The sequence below is a fragment of the Meriones unguiculatus genome, chromosome 3 (genome assembly GCF_030254825.1).
Source record: "Meriones unguiculatus strain TT.TT164.6M chromosome 3, Bangor_MerUng_6.1, whole genome shotgun sequence".
In the NCBI taxonomy this organism is placed as follows: domain Eukaryota; kingdom Metazoa; phylum Chordata; class Mammalia; order Rodentia; family Muridae; genus Meriones; species Meriones unguiculatus.
In genome coordinates, this window is record NC_083351.1 from 12782130 (window position 1) to 12796797 (window position 14668).

The 14668-nt window shown below is 50.5% G+C and overlaps 2 protein-coding genes across 3 annotated transcripts; one reads left to right on the forward strand and one right to left on the reverse strand.

Annotated features, from left to right (window-relative positions):
• The first annotated feature begins 38 nt into the window (after window positions 1-38).
• Mrto4 (MRT4 homolog, ribosome maturation factor) lies at window positions 39-5403 on the forward strand. The gene is made up of 8 exons (XM_021627036.2): window positions 39-177; window positions 2195-2253; window positions 3024-3127; window positions 3689-3770; window positions 4058-4125; window positions 4381-4532; window positions 4889-4965; window positions 5079-5403. Exons 1-8 carry the CDS (start codon window positions 150-152, stop codon window positions 5226-5228), a joined length of 720 nt encoding a protein of 239 aa, XP_021482711.1. The 5' UTR covers window positions 39-149; the 3' UTR covers window positions 5229-5403.
• Window positions 5404-6873: 1470 nt separating this feature from the next.
• LOC110539881 (aflatoxin B1 aldehyde reductase member 3) lies at window positions 6874-14668 on the reverse strand. Of its 2 annotated transcripts, XM_060379182.1 has the most exons (8): window positions 14390-14668; window positions 11774-11961; window positions 11455-11559; window positions 11132-11228; window positions 10795-10894; window positions 9537-9603; window positions 8427-8556; window positions 6874-7264 (listed from the first exon to the last, which is right to left on the reverse strand). In XM_060379182.1, the coding sequence occupies exons 1-8, from the start codon at window positions 14589-14591 to the stop codon at window positions 7191-7193; spliced, it is 963 nt and encodes a 320-aa protein (XP_060235165.1). In that variant the 5' UTR covers window positions 14592-14668; the 3' UTR covers window positions 6874-7190. The 2 variants fall into 2 exon arrangements, with proteins under 2 accessions (XP_060235165.1, XP_060235164.1); XM_060379181.1 differs by lacking the exon at window positions 9537-9603 and having other exon boundaries at window positions 14390-14667.

Here is a 14668-nt window from a genome sequence, read left to right on the forward strand (position 1 = left end):
ACCGGGCAGACCGCAGGCGGGGAGAGACGGGCCGCGGAAGTTCGCATCAGGCACACGCGAGGGCAGCCCCTAGCGCCGTCCCAGAAGCCCCTGCGCCGCCCGGTCCCTGACGGGCCGCCGGGTCTTCCGCCGCACGTGTCTTTAGCGCGATGCCCAAATCCAAGCGAGACAAGAAAGGTAAGTTGGGGAACCTCTGTCACGGGGACACAGATGAGACTATGAGACCTCTCTAAGGAGCTCCGCCGGCCTGGATAGCTGGTTGGCGTCGGCAGGTCACTGAGAGTGCTGGAGAGTGGGTCGGGCCGACAGGCAGCTACAGGGACAGTCTTGTATCCCAGGCTCACCTCGCACTCTCCAGGATAGTCTTAAATTGCTGATCTTGCTGCTTCTACCTCTCGATTGCTGGGATTATAGGCATGCACCCCTAAACCTGGTTTGTGCTGAGTTAGGGATGGAACACAGAACACTCATACTAGGCAGACACCACTACCCTCTGAGCACTGAGCTACATCCCCAGGCACGCGCGCCTGTTTGTGTTTGCCATGTAGGTCAAATTTGCTGTGTAGACCAGAATGGTCTCAAAATCAAGGGCTTCTCATAACCTCATCCTCTCCAGAATGTAGGGATTTTGCAGGCAGGCATCACCATACCTGATTTCGGCTACTGCATTTTTTTGTTTGCTTGCTTGTTTTTTAACAAACAAGCAAGGGGCCTCCCATCTGTCTGCCTTGGCCCCAAATACAGACTGGGCCACCACATCCAGCCAGCGGACTGACAGTTTTTTGAGTGTTACAGGAACAAGACAGTTGAACAAAAAGGATCTGGCTTCATCAAGGTCACTGCTTGGGGGGGGGGATGCCGCCTGTATGCCTGTCAAGTAAGTATAGTTTGTTTTGTATACTGTAGTGAGGAAAGGAAGTGAGCAGCCTGTACAGTTGTCTGCGAGAACGTTGTTTGGAATATAGAGGAAGTGGAAGGCGACTGTAGTGTAGTTAACGAATTTGGGCACAGGAGGCCAGTGTGGCTGTAGTAGAGTGAACAAAATAGGATGCGGCCTTTGATGTGGCTTTACTTCGAAAGGATCACTTTGGCTACCTTTATATTTATAGCCTGGAGAAAGTGACTGTAGGCAGAGATGGAAGCAGCGAGGCCAGTAACCACCTGGAGAAGGCTAAGTTGTACCGGAATCCTAGCAGTGGAGAGTCTGGGACATGGCTGGCTCGTTGTGGTTGCCTTTGACTGCGTGCCTTGTAAAGAGGGACTGAGTGACAGGCAGAGTAGTGGGCCATATAATCTCCTGGGGGACACCCAGGGCTTCATAGCTGGTGTCAAGTCCTGATGGAGTCATTGGGTTCTGTGGAGGGACCCTGGTCAGACAGAAGCAAATGCCACTAACTCGTTTGGAAGTGGACAAATACAGCCTGGGTTACTTTTCAGTAGAGGTTCTTGTGCCCCCCCCCCGCCACCTGTTCTAGCCCCAACATTACTGCATTCTTGGGTCCAGATTACAGAATGGAGGTGTAGATGTACAACATAATAAAAAAGATAAGGTCCCAACAGGTGAGGTGGTACATGCCTGTAATCCCAGCACTTAGGAAGCAGAAGCAAGGAAATGTATCTTGAGTTCAAGGCCATCCCAAGTGGCCTTGTAGTCCGTTCCTGCGGCATGGTGGCATACGCCTGTAATCCTAGCACTTGGGAGGCAGAGGTAGGTGGATCTCTGAGTTCTGAGGCCAGCCTAGTCTCCGTGGCTACACAAGAGAAACCCTGTCTCAAAATAAAAGAAAGAAAGAAAAAAGAGGAACTGGAACTGTCTCTGTCTTCCCATAGCTTGACCTAGCTTTTGGTGACCTTTACACAGTGCCCTATAGCAGGAAAGGGGCTTCAGCCAGCAGATTGGGGTTGCCACTGAGCATCCTGTCAGCAGGAATGAGCCCTGTTTCTGCACAGCCATAAATCCATCTAAAGAACTAAGGGCACCTAGTTTGTGGTAGGAGATGTATTTAGAGATCTCTGTGTCCAGGAATACTAGGTAAGCAAGTACTCTGCCAGTCTTGAATGCCCGGAATGACAGCATCCATTGCTGCCTCCTTCACACTGGATTAGTTCAGCCAGGCCTCAAAGAGGAAAGTGAAATTAGTCTCCAGAGCATCCAGATTGACTACCTGCCACCATCTCTTTTTCTTGGTTTTAGTTTCCTTAACAAAAACTGCCAAGAAAGGCCTGGAACTGAAGCAGAACCTGATAGAAGAGGTAAACACTTCCTCCTTTATTTTCCTAGCGTCTCTAGCGCGCGCGCGCGTCTGTCTGTCTGTCTTTGGTAGTCTTGGGATAGGGCTATCAGCAGTGTTTCCCATCCAGTCTTCTTTTTCATAGCAGTGCCACCACTACCACAAAAACTGCTCACTGTTTCGCCGTTCTGGTTGGGCTCCCACCGTGTTCCCTGCACAACAGTAAACAATTTGTGTGCATTTTCCGCGCCACCCAAGGCATCCTGGTGACCCAGGGTCTGGTGATGCTATTGCTGTTTTGCACTCAGTGTAACTGAAACTTATTAGTAAGTTTGTAATGCTGCCCAGTGTCAGAAAGCTGTGGGGTGGCCATCCTTCTGCAACTGACCTGCTGGCCCTGGGCCAGTTAAGGACAGTCTCCTGATGTGCAAATTTCCCATTCTTTAGAAATGGAGAGGCTTCAGCCAGCAGCCTGCCCAGGGCAGTGAGGGTAAAGTGTCTGTACTTGTTGATAAATGATGAGGGGCCTTGTGTTTTGATTTAGCAGAGCCTTCCCAGGGTGGGTTGCTGATTCTAGATTAACTAAGTAGACAAAGGAAAATGGGGTGATTGTTCCACATTGGTCATGGAAAGACCATAGGGTGTGGGTTCCTGCTCACCTGTAGTGGGTGACCCTGGCATTAGTCACATCAGTGGGAGACAGCCAGATTAAAGGCCTATAGCCGATTATTTTGCATGAGGCCAGACCCATGCTACCCCTTCAACTCCAGAGCCTCATGAATTGCCCCACAGCTTCGGAAATGTGTGGACACCTACAAGTACCTCTTCATCTTCTCTGTGGCCAACATGAGGAACAACAAGCTGAAGGACATCCGGAATGCCTGGAAGCACAGCCGGTGAGCAGTGGGAAGAGATGAGAGCATCAGGCAGGAGAGATGCCTGCTCTCAGCAGAACACAGGAGCAGAGCTGACCTTTGGGTCTGCAGCTCACTTGCTGAAAAGCACGATTTACATCAGGCTTGGCCTTTCCCTAAGCTGCTGGGGCTCAAGACCTGGTGGTCACTTGGGATATTTCAAGATTGGTTTCTTCAGGAAAGTGTTCCCTGGAATCTGGCATACTAGTTTACTGGGTTTCATTGCGTACATTTGACCCCAAAGCAGGCTGCAGGAGCTGGTGGGTTGCAGTACTTGGGCAGGTGGCTCTGTTGTACCAGCTCTTCTGGGGACTGTTAGACATACTTCTGCCAGACATGCATGGGTGGGTTTTGAGGCTTGCAGTGAGTTGGCTCAACCTGTTGGCAAGATCTGGTTCTGTGGATAAGAAAATGAAAACAGGAATCCTGGGGACACATGGTTGGGCTTCTTAGAGAGCAGAGCCTCTGGCCACACCTGTTGCCTGGTTCTGGGCTCCCTGAACTTCTGAGCATTGCCTCACAGCCCCCTTTTTCTTGGTATAGGATGTTCTTTGGCAAAAACAAGGTGATGATGGTGGCCTTGGGTCGAAGCCCATCTGACGAATACAAAGACAACCTGCATCAGGTAGGTCACAGGCCCTCACTACGTGAGGCTGAAGCTCAGCTGCCTCCTCTCTCCTGTGCTTCCCTTTTGCCACCACAGCTATGTGACTGGCCTGTGGGTTCAGGAAAACCAAGCTTGGCTTAAATCTGTGTTCCTAGCCTCCAGATCCATGGGGCTGTGCCCTTTCTGGGCCTGTCCTATTTACTAGGAGTTCTACCAATCAGAAAAGTGTTTAGATGATACCAGATGTCTCCTGTGGATAAATTGCCACTGGCAAAGAAGCAGTAATATTTGCTTTTGTTTTTCAGGTCAGTAAGAAGTTGAGAGGTGAAGTTGGCCTTCTTTTTACCAACCGCACAAAGGAGGAGGTGAATGAGTGAGTGTCTGAGGGATGGAGGGAGAGAAGCTGAGAGTCAGGGAATAGTGAAGAAATAAAGAGCTGGCTCCTCAAAACCTCTTAGTGAATAACCAGGGTTCTCTTATTCTCTCTGGCATGCTCCTCCCCACTGGCTGCCAGTCCACAGCCAAAATTGGACAGGCAGCTCCAGACCATGTACACTCAAAGGAAGGCTGGACTTGAGCTGAATGGTGATGCTTCCAGAAACCTTACCCTCACCCTTCTCTTCCTTAGGTGGTTCACCAAGTATACAGAAATGGATTTTGCTCGAGCTGGGAACAAAGCAACTCTAACTGTGAGCCTAGATCCAGGCCCCCTGAAGCAGTTCCCTCATTCCATGGAGCCACAGCTGAGACAGCTGGGCCTGCCCACTACCCTCAAGAAAGGTAGGAGGCTGGAGAGGTGGCTTAGGGCTTAGAGTACTGGCTGCTCTTCCAGAGGACATGGGTTTGAGTCCCAGGACCCTCATCTAGCCTCTGTGGCACCAGTATCCGAAAGCATACATGTAGGCAGAAAGCGTCTGAGGAGTGCCTGCCCGCAGGATCACCGCAGGACCAGCTGTTTTTCCTGCAAAGGCAGAGCTCAGCACTCCCCTCCAGCAGGATATGGAGGAGGCAGCTGCTGTCCTGATGCTGAGCTGCAGGGAAGGCAGCCTGTGGCTGCGTGCTCCCTAGGGCAAGGCACTAGCAGCCAGTGCTGTGTGAGCCAGGGCTGGGAATGACTTAGTGCTGCCCTCCCACAGGTGTGGTGACCCTGCTATCTGACTACGAAGTATGCAAAGAAGGTGACGTGCTGACCCCAGAGCAGGCCCGTGTCCTGGTGAGTCTGGGCCTGCAACCTGGGGGAGAGGCTGTTGCCATTGACCGTCTGGGACGTGGCCCCATGCTGATCACAGCTGCTCCTCCTCACTCTGTCTCCTCCATCTCTTACAGAAGCTTTTTGGGTATGAGATGGCTGAATTCAAAGTGACCATCAAATACATGTGGGATGCCCAGACTGGAAGATTCCAGCAAATGGACGATGACCTGCCTGAGAGCGCGCCTGAGTCTGAGGGAGAGTCTGAGGAGGAGGATGACAGCTGACTCTGGGACTTGGGACTAAGGCCTTCCAAGCAAGATCCTCATGTCCACTGGACCACCCAGGACTGCTGTCACCCCTCTGCAGGAAGCAGCTATTTATTTTGCTGTGGATAAAGACAAGGGGGGGTGCTAGGAGTGACTTTGTTTCTATGAGGAATAAAATTTTGTCCATAGGGTGTTCCTGTGGCAAACATTTTTTAGTAAAAAAGGCCCTCAGCCTTGCACTTCTGCTTGGAGCCGGGACTTGCAACACAGCGGCTGCAGATAGCTGTAGCTCCCGGAGCTGGTATCTCCTTCTGCATCTGCCTGGAATGGGTTTGCTGAGTAAAGTTCATAGTCTGGCAACTTCTGCATTAACATGCACATATGCAGAAGTGCAAAAAAAAGGCCTAAGACTGACATACCAGGAATGTGGGCCTGTCACCTAAGACAGGGGAAAGCCGCTGCTGGAGTTGTGAGCGAGTGGTTTTTGAGTCAGGCTCTCTCTCGCAGTAGCACAGACGGGTCTTGAACTTGCAGCAATCCTCTGGCCTCTGCTCCTTAAGTGCTGGGATTATAGGTGCTACCACACCTGGCTAGCTAGGAGCAGTGCCCCATAGAGCTAGAGATATATAATTAAGTGATAAAGCATTTGTGTGCCATGCTTGAGGCCCAGAGGTTTCCTCCCTAACAGCGCACAAAAACTATGATGAAAATCGTGCTTCCTCAGATTTCCTGGCCTCTACCCTAGAGGAGGGAAGTGGTAAGAGAACATCAAGACTGGATAAGAGAGCCTTAGGTCTTCATAGTCATGCCCCAAAAAGCCAATATGATCATGCCTGTAATTAGCACCTCAGGAGGCTGAGGTAGAATTGAAAGTTTGAAGCCAAGCCAGACATAACACACCTTTAATCTCATTACTGGGGAGGTAGAGGATGGCCATGGCTGCATAGAGCCTGTTTCAAAAGTTTGGTGCCAGTCAAATAGGCTAAAAAAGGTCAGGCATAGTAATTTATACCAGCAGTTGGAAGGTAGGAACAAAGAGATCTGATACATAGTGAATTCAAGGCCAGCCTAGACTATATGGAGACCTGTCTTAAAATGCCAAGGAGTGGTGGCTCGAATTTTAATCCCAGCACTTGGGAGGCAGACTTAGGGACAGCCAGGGAGAGATACACAGAGCAACAATAAGGACCAGTGAGATGATTCAGCCGGTAGGAGCACTGGCCACCAAGCCTGACAAAACACTGCTCAGTATTCAACCACCCTCCCTGCCTCCTGCTGTGTTGAGCTGAGCCTGGAGAAGCTTGGGTTCACCAGGTGGCCTTTCAGCTTCCTGTTGCCTGTTCTCTGCATGCAGGATGGTTGTGGAAATTACACAGCCTTTCCTTTCATTGGAGCAGGAAGGACCTAGCTGCTGTCCACTGCTGTGGGACTCCATGGTGGGCAGGAAGGGAACTTGCGGTGCCAGAAGGAACCTGGCAGTTTTCTTGAGGGAAGCACTTGGCCTCTGCCAAGCCCCTGCTGAAAGGTCAGGCTTACCCGGTGCCTCTGCCCTCCGAAGACCTGTCCCCTTCCACTAGGTCTTTGGAAGGTCAGCGAGAAGAAGCAAGCCGCAGGCATTTGCAGAATAAGGCCATGAGGTCTGCTGCAGCCTGGACTACAGCCATGACAGGTTAACAGTTTATTCAACAGGAGATACTGGAGCAGAGCTCAGCATGCTCTCACATTGGTTATATAGGAAGGCAGTAGAAAAAAAAAAAAAAACAAGAAACAATGACCTGGATGAAAAGAGAAGAGCTGAATCAACTCAAGGCTGGGACTTGAGGGTAGAGGCCAGGGTAGAGGACAATGGGTGGCAGATGGTAACCTCTGCACCTTCCCAAATCAGAACCATCTTAGCGGAAGTAATTGGGACTGTCATGGGCAACCAGGTTCCAGGCTTGGTCAAAGGCTTCCACGACAGCCGGCTTTAGGGGCCCTTCTTCAATGAAGGTCAAGTTCTGCTCCAGTTGTGCCAGGCTGGACATGCCCAGGATGACTGCATCCCCTCGAGTGCCCTGCAAAGGAGATAGCCAGCTTTTCACACACTTGTGGCCTCCTGCCTGCCCCTTGCTAAAATTTGGGATCTGTTTTTACTTAAACCCATCTTGCTTCCAGGAGAAATGACTACAAACGGCCAAGGTCAGTCAGGCTTCTCTGCCCTGCAGGACAGTTTGAGAATCACTGATCCCCATAGCTGGCATTTACCAGATATTAAACGGGCACCATTACCCCCGTGTGCCCACACTGGAGAAAGGTTAGAGAAGAGGGAGGTAGGACAAAAGGAATGCTGTAAGAAATGTAATAAGTACTTTTTTTGGGGGGGGGGGGATTGAGACCTGGTTTCTCTGTGTAGGCCTGGCTGTCCTGGACTCGCTTTGTAGACCAGGCTGGCCTTGAACTCATAGATCTGCCTGCCTCTGCCTCCCCAAGTATTAGGATTACAGGCATGTACCACAGCACCTGGCTTAAAAAACTTTTTTTTTTTAATGTACTTTTCAGAGTCAGATCTATGTTTATTTCCTACCACGTGGAGTTGTGGGACTTTAAGGAAACAAGCCTCTCTGAACCAATCTCTCTAAGTAAAAATTGAGATCATTAGAAATGGAGGGATGGCTCAATCATTAGAAGCAGTTTCTGCTCTTGCAGAGGACCTGGATTCAGTTTCCACCACCCACGTGGCACCAGCTCACAACCACCTTTAACTACAATTCCAGGGGTCTTGCCACCCTCTTCTGGCTTCTGTGGGCACTGCATGCACATGGAACCCATTAGGCACAATGCTCATACAGACAAAATGAAAGTAACTGGATCTGTATCAGCATTCAGGGAGGCAGAGGCAGGCAGAGCTCTGTGAGTTTAAAGCCAGCCTGGTCTATCTACAAAGCAAGCCCAGGACAGCCAAGGCCACACAAGAGAAACAGTTTTGGGGGAAAAAAAATCACTAATAATAATAACTAAATCTTTAAGAGAGAGAAAAAAAATCAAGATGACTAGACTTCATGTAGCCACTGAAACCTAGTCAGGTATGCTATTGCTAACATGCTTCACCATCCCAGGAGAAGAAGCTGGGCCAGAGGAGACATAGCCTCAGCAATAGGCCTCTATCGTTTCTAAGCCTCCACCTCCCTGCGTCAGACTTCACAGTGGAGGCTGAGCAGCCAGAGCCAGCTGGGCTACCTGGAGCTGTGAGTGGTGGTACATCCAGCGCAGGGCAGCGGAGGTCATGCTGGGGGCGCTGGTGCCGTAGGTAGACTTCAGAGCCTTCTCCACCAAGGCGAGGCCATTGAAGTATTCCTCCTTCCAGTAGCTGGGTGAGTGGGGTGACATGGAGTTCAGTATCTTGGGGGCCACTAGAGAATGACCTAACCCCTGCATCCCTAAGGTGGCCTATGTCCTCAGGTAGAGCCCTGTGTCCTCCGGGTAGAGCCCGGTGTCCTCAGGTAGAGCCCTACTCCATAAGCATCAGGACACTCGGGTCTCCAGGTCTGGGAAGGACTAAGAGGACAAAAATCCTGGCACTTTACATTAACAATACAGCTCCTGGGGCTGAAGAGATGTCTTAGCAGTTAAGAGCACTGGCTGCTCTTCCAGAGGTCCTGAGTTCAATTTCCAGCAACTTCATGGTGGCTCATGACCATCTATAATGAGATCTGATGCCCTCTTCTGGCATTCAAGTATAAGTATACATGCCAATAGAGCACTCATATGCATAAATAAATCTTTTTTTTTTAAATACATCTCCCTAAATGAGGACTCTCAAGAGCCAACAGCATCCGTACTTGTGAGCCCTGAGTCGCACAAAAGCCTGGAGCAAGTCCTGGGCACCAGTGCAGCTTCTGTGGCCTTGGCTGAGCCACCTCCCTCCCCTGCATTCACTAGTCTATTTACTGAGGGAGGGAAACACTCTCCCCACCAGCCTGTATCAGTGACTTCATCAGGCAAAGAACTAATTATGTTGCATAGACTAACGGAGGTGACCACAGAGAAGGCCACCAGGCCTTGATTCTCCAGAGGAAAGCCCTGGCCTCTGACAGTGCCTAAAAATGACTTCAGTTCAAGGTAATGGTTTCTACTCCCACGCAGAAGGATCACAGACTGTTGGTGGGGAAGCTGCAGACAGGGGTGGTTTTTGTTCTTACTGGTTTGTTTTGAGACACCAGACATCACATGCAAGGCTACATGCACGATCAACAAGTGTTCTAGCAGCGAGCAACACACTCCCAACAGATAAGGCTTGAATCAAGAAGGGTGCATAAGCGAGGCTAACACATATTGCTCACTGCTTACACCTTTGGCCTTTTCAGCAAAATCGGCACTGGAGCCTCCACCAGGAAGCTTGCTTGCTCGGCCTCTCCTTCCCAGACAGAGAATGCAAAAAAGCATATATATCAGCCTGGGCTCAGAAATGAGCCTTGGAGACATGGCAACTGAGATGACAGAGGGGAAGGAAATGTGAGAGTTTCACACATACATTTGGCCATGGGAACGCTTATATCCCACCTCTCAGGAGGCTAAAGCAGGAGGATCACAAGTTGTAGGCTAGCCGGGGCCAAACTCTTCTTCAAAACAAACAAACAAACAAAATGTCACTAAGAAAAAAAGGGCACAGTGGCGCACACCTGTAATCCCAGCACTCAGGGAGGCAGAGGCAGTGGGATCTCTGTGAGTTCAAGGCCAGCCTGGTCTACAAAGTGAGTTCAGGACAGCCAAGACTGCACAGACTAAACATGGCCTCAAAAAAAACAACAACAACAAAAAAGAAAAACAAAAATACTTAATAGTTGATAACTTTTTAAATATTAGAACCTTTTTTTTTTTTTTAGTATCAGGAATTAAAACCAGGTTATTGAGCATTTTATCCCCAAGTGCTAGGCAGGCCTCACACTTAAAATCCTTCTGCCTCAGCTTCCCCAGTCAGATCAAAGTTTTAGGTAGTTAAATTGGAGCAGGCTATGGTGACAGACACTAGTCTTCTTAGCTCTTTGGCCATGTGGTGGTGGTTCATGCAGCTTGAATCCCAGCATCTCTGAGTTAGAGATCTGACTTTGAGGCCAGCCTGGTCTACAGAGCAAGTTCTAAGACAGCCAGGGCTACACAGAGAAACCCTGTCTCAACAAACAAACAAAAATCCTAGCTCTTCAGATGTGAGGGCAGAAGAATCAGAGTTGGAGGTCATCCTCAGCTACAAACCAAGTTTGAGGCCTATCTAGGATACAAAAAATCCTGACTCAAACTTAAAAAAAAAACAAAACAGGAAAGGGAGGTTGGTCCCAACACAAAGCTCCAAGCTCCCCAAGTCTACCTGCTGTCCTCTTGCTGTTGGCAGTGGACAAGCTCTTCCCAAGAAAGACGCACAGGCTAACAAAAGTACGGATGTCAAGGGATCTGTTCGACAGTCCAAGAACATTCCTCAGATGCCCAGGACGGCTAACATCCAGAGTCTTGGGTCTGAATACCACAGAGGGACAGGAGCCCAGGAAAGCAACCACCAACTGAAGAAACCTATAGCACTTCTTCCACAGGCACAGGCCCTGCCAGAGCTCACCGGTCCATGTACATCTGAGAAAATTCATTCCCAAAGAAGCGGCTCAAGGGATGCTTCCCTTCCTTGTCCTGGTATTTATATCTGCCAGTCAGCAGGCCCCCTGCAGGAAAGCAGCAGTCAGACCCTGGCCTAGGTTCCTCCCAGTGGCTGCCATGCCATTCCATGCTAGGAACTAGAGAGCAGAAGGGAACCTGAAAAGAAGGGGACCCAGGCACCCCCTTCTCAAAGATCCCAGAGTCCCAGGGCTTGGAATGGACATCTCCCATGGCAGCACTATATAAAGCTGGGCTGGGCATGCCCACCTATCCATAGCACCTGTGCCCATGGCAGCCCATACCAGCCAAAGGGTTGTAGGCATAGAACCTCAGTCCAAAGTGTCTGAGGCAGGGGAAGAGCTCCTTCTCCACCTGCCTGGTGGTGGCGTTGTACATGCCCTGCAGGGAGACAGTTGAGGAGGAGGGCCATGTCAAGAGAGACCCAATTGTACCTTGTAAAGTCCTCAGTTTAGTCCTTAACATTCCTGGACCTTGACAATGAGGACATACACATAGTGGTGGTAGGTTTGGAATTTATAATCACCAAGTTTATGGTTATGCCCAAAGATCAGTGGAGGCTTGGACCCAAAGTCTGAATGATCCTGGCACACCAGGTCCCTCTCACCTGGTACACAGTTGGCATGATCCAGCCATTTTTCTTGCAGATGGTACAGATCTCAGCCACTTCCCAGGAGGCATAGTTGGACACGCCAAGCTCCACAAACTTGCCCTACAGGGGAGAGACTCCATCACAGCCCAGCTCAGAGAGAGACTCCATCACAGCCCTACTCAGCCCTGGAGACCAGTAAAAGCAGACTGACAATGTGGGTAGCCTGGAGTGAGGTCTGTGCCCAGCTCTGCTGTGTGTTCCCAGCACTCACTCTCCTGGTAGGGTAAAGATGAAAGGTCAGAGGGCATCTCTCCAAGCTCAGGGGCCACCTCACCTCCTGATGCAGCTGGTGACAGGTCTGCAGGGTCTCCTCTATAGGGGTGCTGTGGTCTGGTAAGTGTAAGTAGAAGAGGTCCACCCGGGGACACTGCAGCCGCTTCAGGGATGTCTCCAGCTGGAACCGGACATCATCAGGCTTCAATGTGGTCCCAAACAATGGAATAGCCTTGGTGGCAATTTTTACTTTTCAGGAAGAAAAATGAAAATTCAAGCCACTTAAGAAAAATGCAAATTCAAACAGACTATCCAGTGTAACAGGGAACAAAGCTGGACAGGGCATGGTAGTGCAGGCCTTTAACCCCAAGCCTTCATAGTACAAATATGGCCCATATGAACCACTATATCAAGAGCAAGAGAAAGGGGAAAAAGAGAGAGATGGCAGGGTGGGGGGGGTGAGAAATGGACAAACAAAGACAGAGATATAACTGGTTTCAAATTCCAGCTCTGCTCTTCATAGCTGTGGCCTTGACCTAACTGACTGCTCTTTAGTTCTGCCAACTGGAAACAGCAATGAGAGTGATACCAGCTTATGGAGAAGTCCTGAGGGTTGATCAGGCTTAACTGATTGTGGACATTAGGAGTGGCTGCTATCCCCACTGTAACAATTGGGCACCTTGTAAGCTAAGCCTGGCACTGGGGCTGGTAGAGGCTGGAAGATCTTGCCCTCACGTCCTGTGCAGAAAACAGGGCCAGCACTGAGTAATGAAGTGGGAAAGAGCATGAAGGTCCACAGTGGGGCAGAGCAGGGAGGTGGAGGCTGGCCTGGGGGCTCACCAGGCTCCCTCAGAATCTCCTCTGAGTGTTTAGGGCAAGTGAGAGACCAGCAGAGAAGGAATAGAGAGACACCCACTCACAGGAAGTGCACAGGCTTTAAAAACAGGAGCAAGAAAGCCCTGGGTGGGAGCTGCACATGCCATCCCAGGTACCAGGGCTCCAGGTCTGGGATAGAGGACATAGGAAAAGAGAAAAGGCAGCAGACCAGAGGCAAAAGGGCCCTGAAAGCACCCCACATGGAGTCCTGACTTTAGATTAGAGGTTGTAGGTGGTCCCTGAATCTTCCAACTCCAGAGCTCTGTGTCATCTGAAGATGTTTTAAAAAGATGACCCTGAATGCAGCATAGATGATGGGCAGGTCTGATCACAGGGTGAGGAAGATACAGAAGGAACTGGAGACAGAGACATGAGAGGCTTCCCCCTGAGGGCCTGTGAGAAGAAAAGTCAGGGCCAACTACAGACTCCACTTGTGAAAACAGGCCAGTGTTGGGCCATCTTTGTGAGTCCCTGCTCCTCTCCCTGCCCCTGCTGAGAAGCCCATTTGGATGTTGGATGGATGGGTGGGTGGGTGGATAGATGGATAGATAAGTATAAGAAACTCCATCCCCCAGCTTTCTTTGTAGCGCTAGTATGGCTCCTGGTGAAGCAGGAGGCCCTGCTAACCAACCAAGATGTACAGAATCGAGGGCCAACAGGGGCACCTGCAGGGCAGCAGCCGAAATCCTAGAGCCCAGCTGATGATGGATGGATGGGTGGGTGGCTGGATGGATAGGTGGATAGATGGATAGGTATAAGAAACTTTCCATATTTGGAAAGGCAGTTGAGCAGCTCAAAGTCAGTGGAGCCCTCGAGACAGAAGCAATCACATACTTGGGATTTTACCATTCTGCTTCTTTACCTGCCTTTTCTGATGGGATATCAACTTCAGATCTGAACTGGAGCTCTGGCCCAACCAGGCCTGAACTCAAGCAGGGGAAGGAGGGAAGAGTCAAAAAGGAGCAATCAACCAGAAGTCAGATCCAGGTTCTCATGGTGACAACGGGTAACAAATGTGATGCTGGTACTCTAGAGGCTGAGGTAGGAGTATCCTGCCCTGAGCTACATGCAAATCCTAGCTCTCCTGGCTGCACAGAGAGATTCTCTCAAAAGAGACAAAAACAACTCATCAGTTTCACTGGGAGGGAGCCAGGAGGTGTGGAAACAGCAAGGCACTGAGGCTTCTATTCTGGATCCCACCGCGCTGTGAATCCAGGAGTTAAACTCCATGGGAGTGGGGGAAGACTGCAGAAGCTGAATGGGCAGAGTTCTATACCAAGCAAAGCAGCAGCCCAGGGAGGTACAGTTCCAGCACTTGGGAAACTGAGGTAGGGGACCAACTGAGTCAAGAGCTCAAGATTGCTGCATTACTCCAGCGCCCAGCTCTCTTTGTAGCGCTAGCATGGCTCCTAGGGTCGACACCCTGGTGAAGCAGGAGGCCCTGCTAACCAACCAAGATCTCCAGGATACAGGGCCATTAGCAAAAATGGGAGTCCTGTAGATCAGGGGCACCTGCTGGGCAGCAGCTGAAAGCTCAGAGACAAACTAGCCATAAGTTCCAGGCTGGCCAAGGGTTAGACCCATCGTGTGAAGAGAATCTTAGACTACTTTTTGGAAGGAGGTGTGGAAAGAGACTGTCAAGGTGTGTAAAGCTAGACATGGCTGAAGTTTGCCTGCCTGAAGAGTTGCAATTCTTAGAGCTCTTGAGTGGACGGAGAGGGACGGGGGGAGGCAGCGGATCAAAGCTTCGGAGCCAGAGGAAGATGTGCTGGAGCAGGGGGATGACAGGTGTGACAGTTACCTTTGCAGCCGCTGCGGCCCAGCCCGAGTCCCAGGCCACCTAGGATAGTCTCAGATTGGCCTTTCCCATACATGAAGGCGGTGTCTATCTCAGTGTAGCCACGCTGCAGGAAGGCACGCACCGAGGCGGTGCTGGAGGTCACGTCCATGCCGCGTCCCATCTCCATGGCACCCAGCACAGTGGCAGGCACGGTTGGCGACATGATGACAATGTAGAGATGGCAGAAGGTGAAGGATTAGAGAAGTTGGATACAGCGGTCTGTATCTCTAGCCTTGGGAA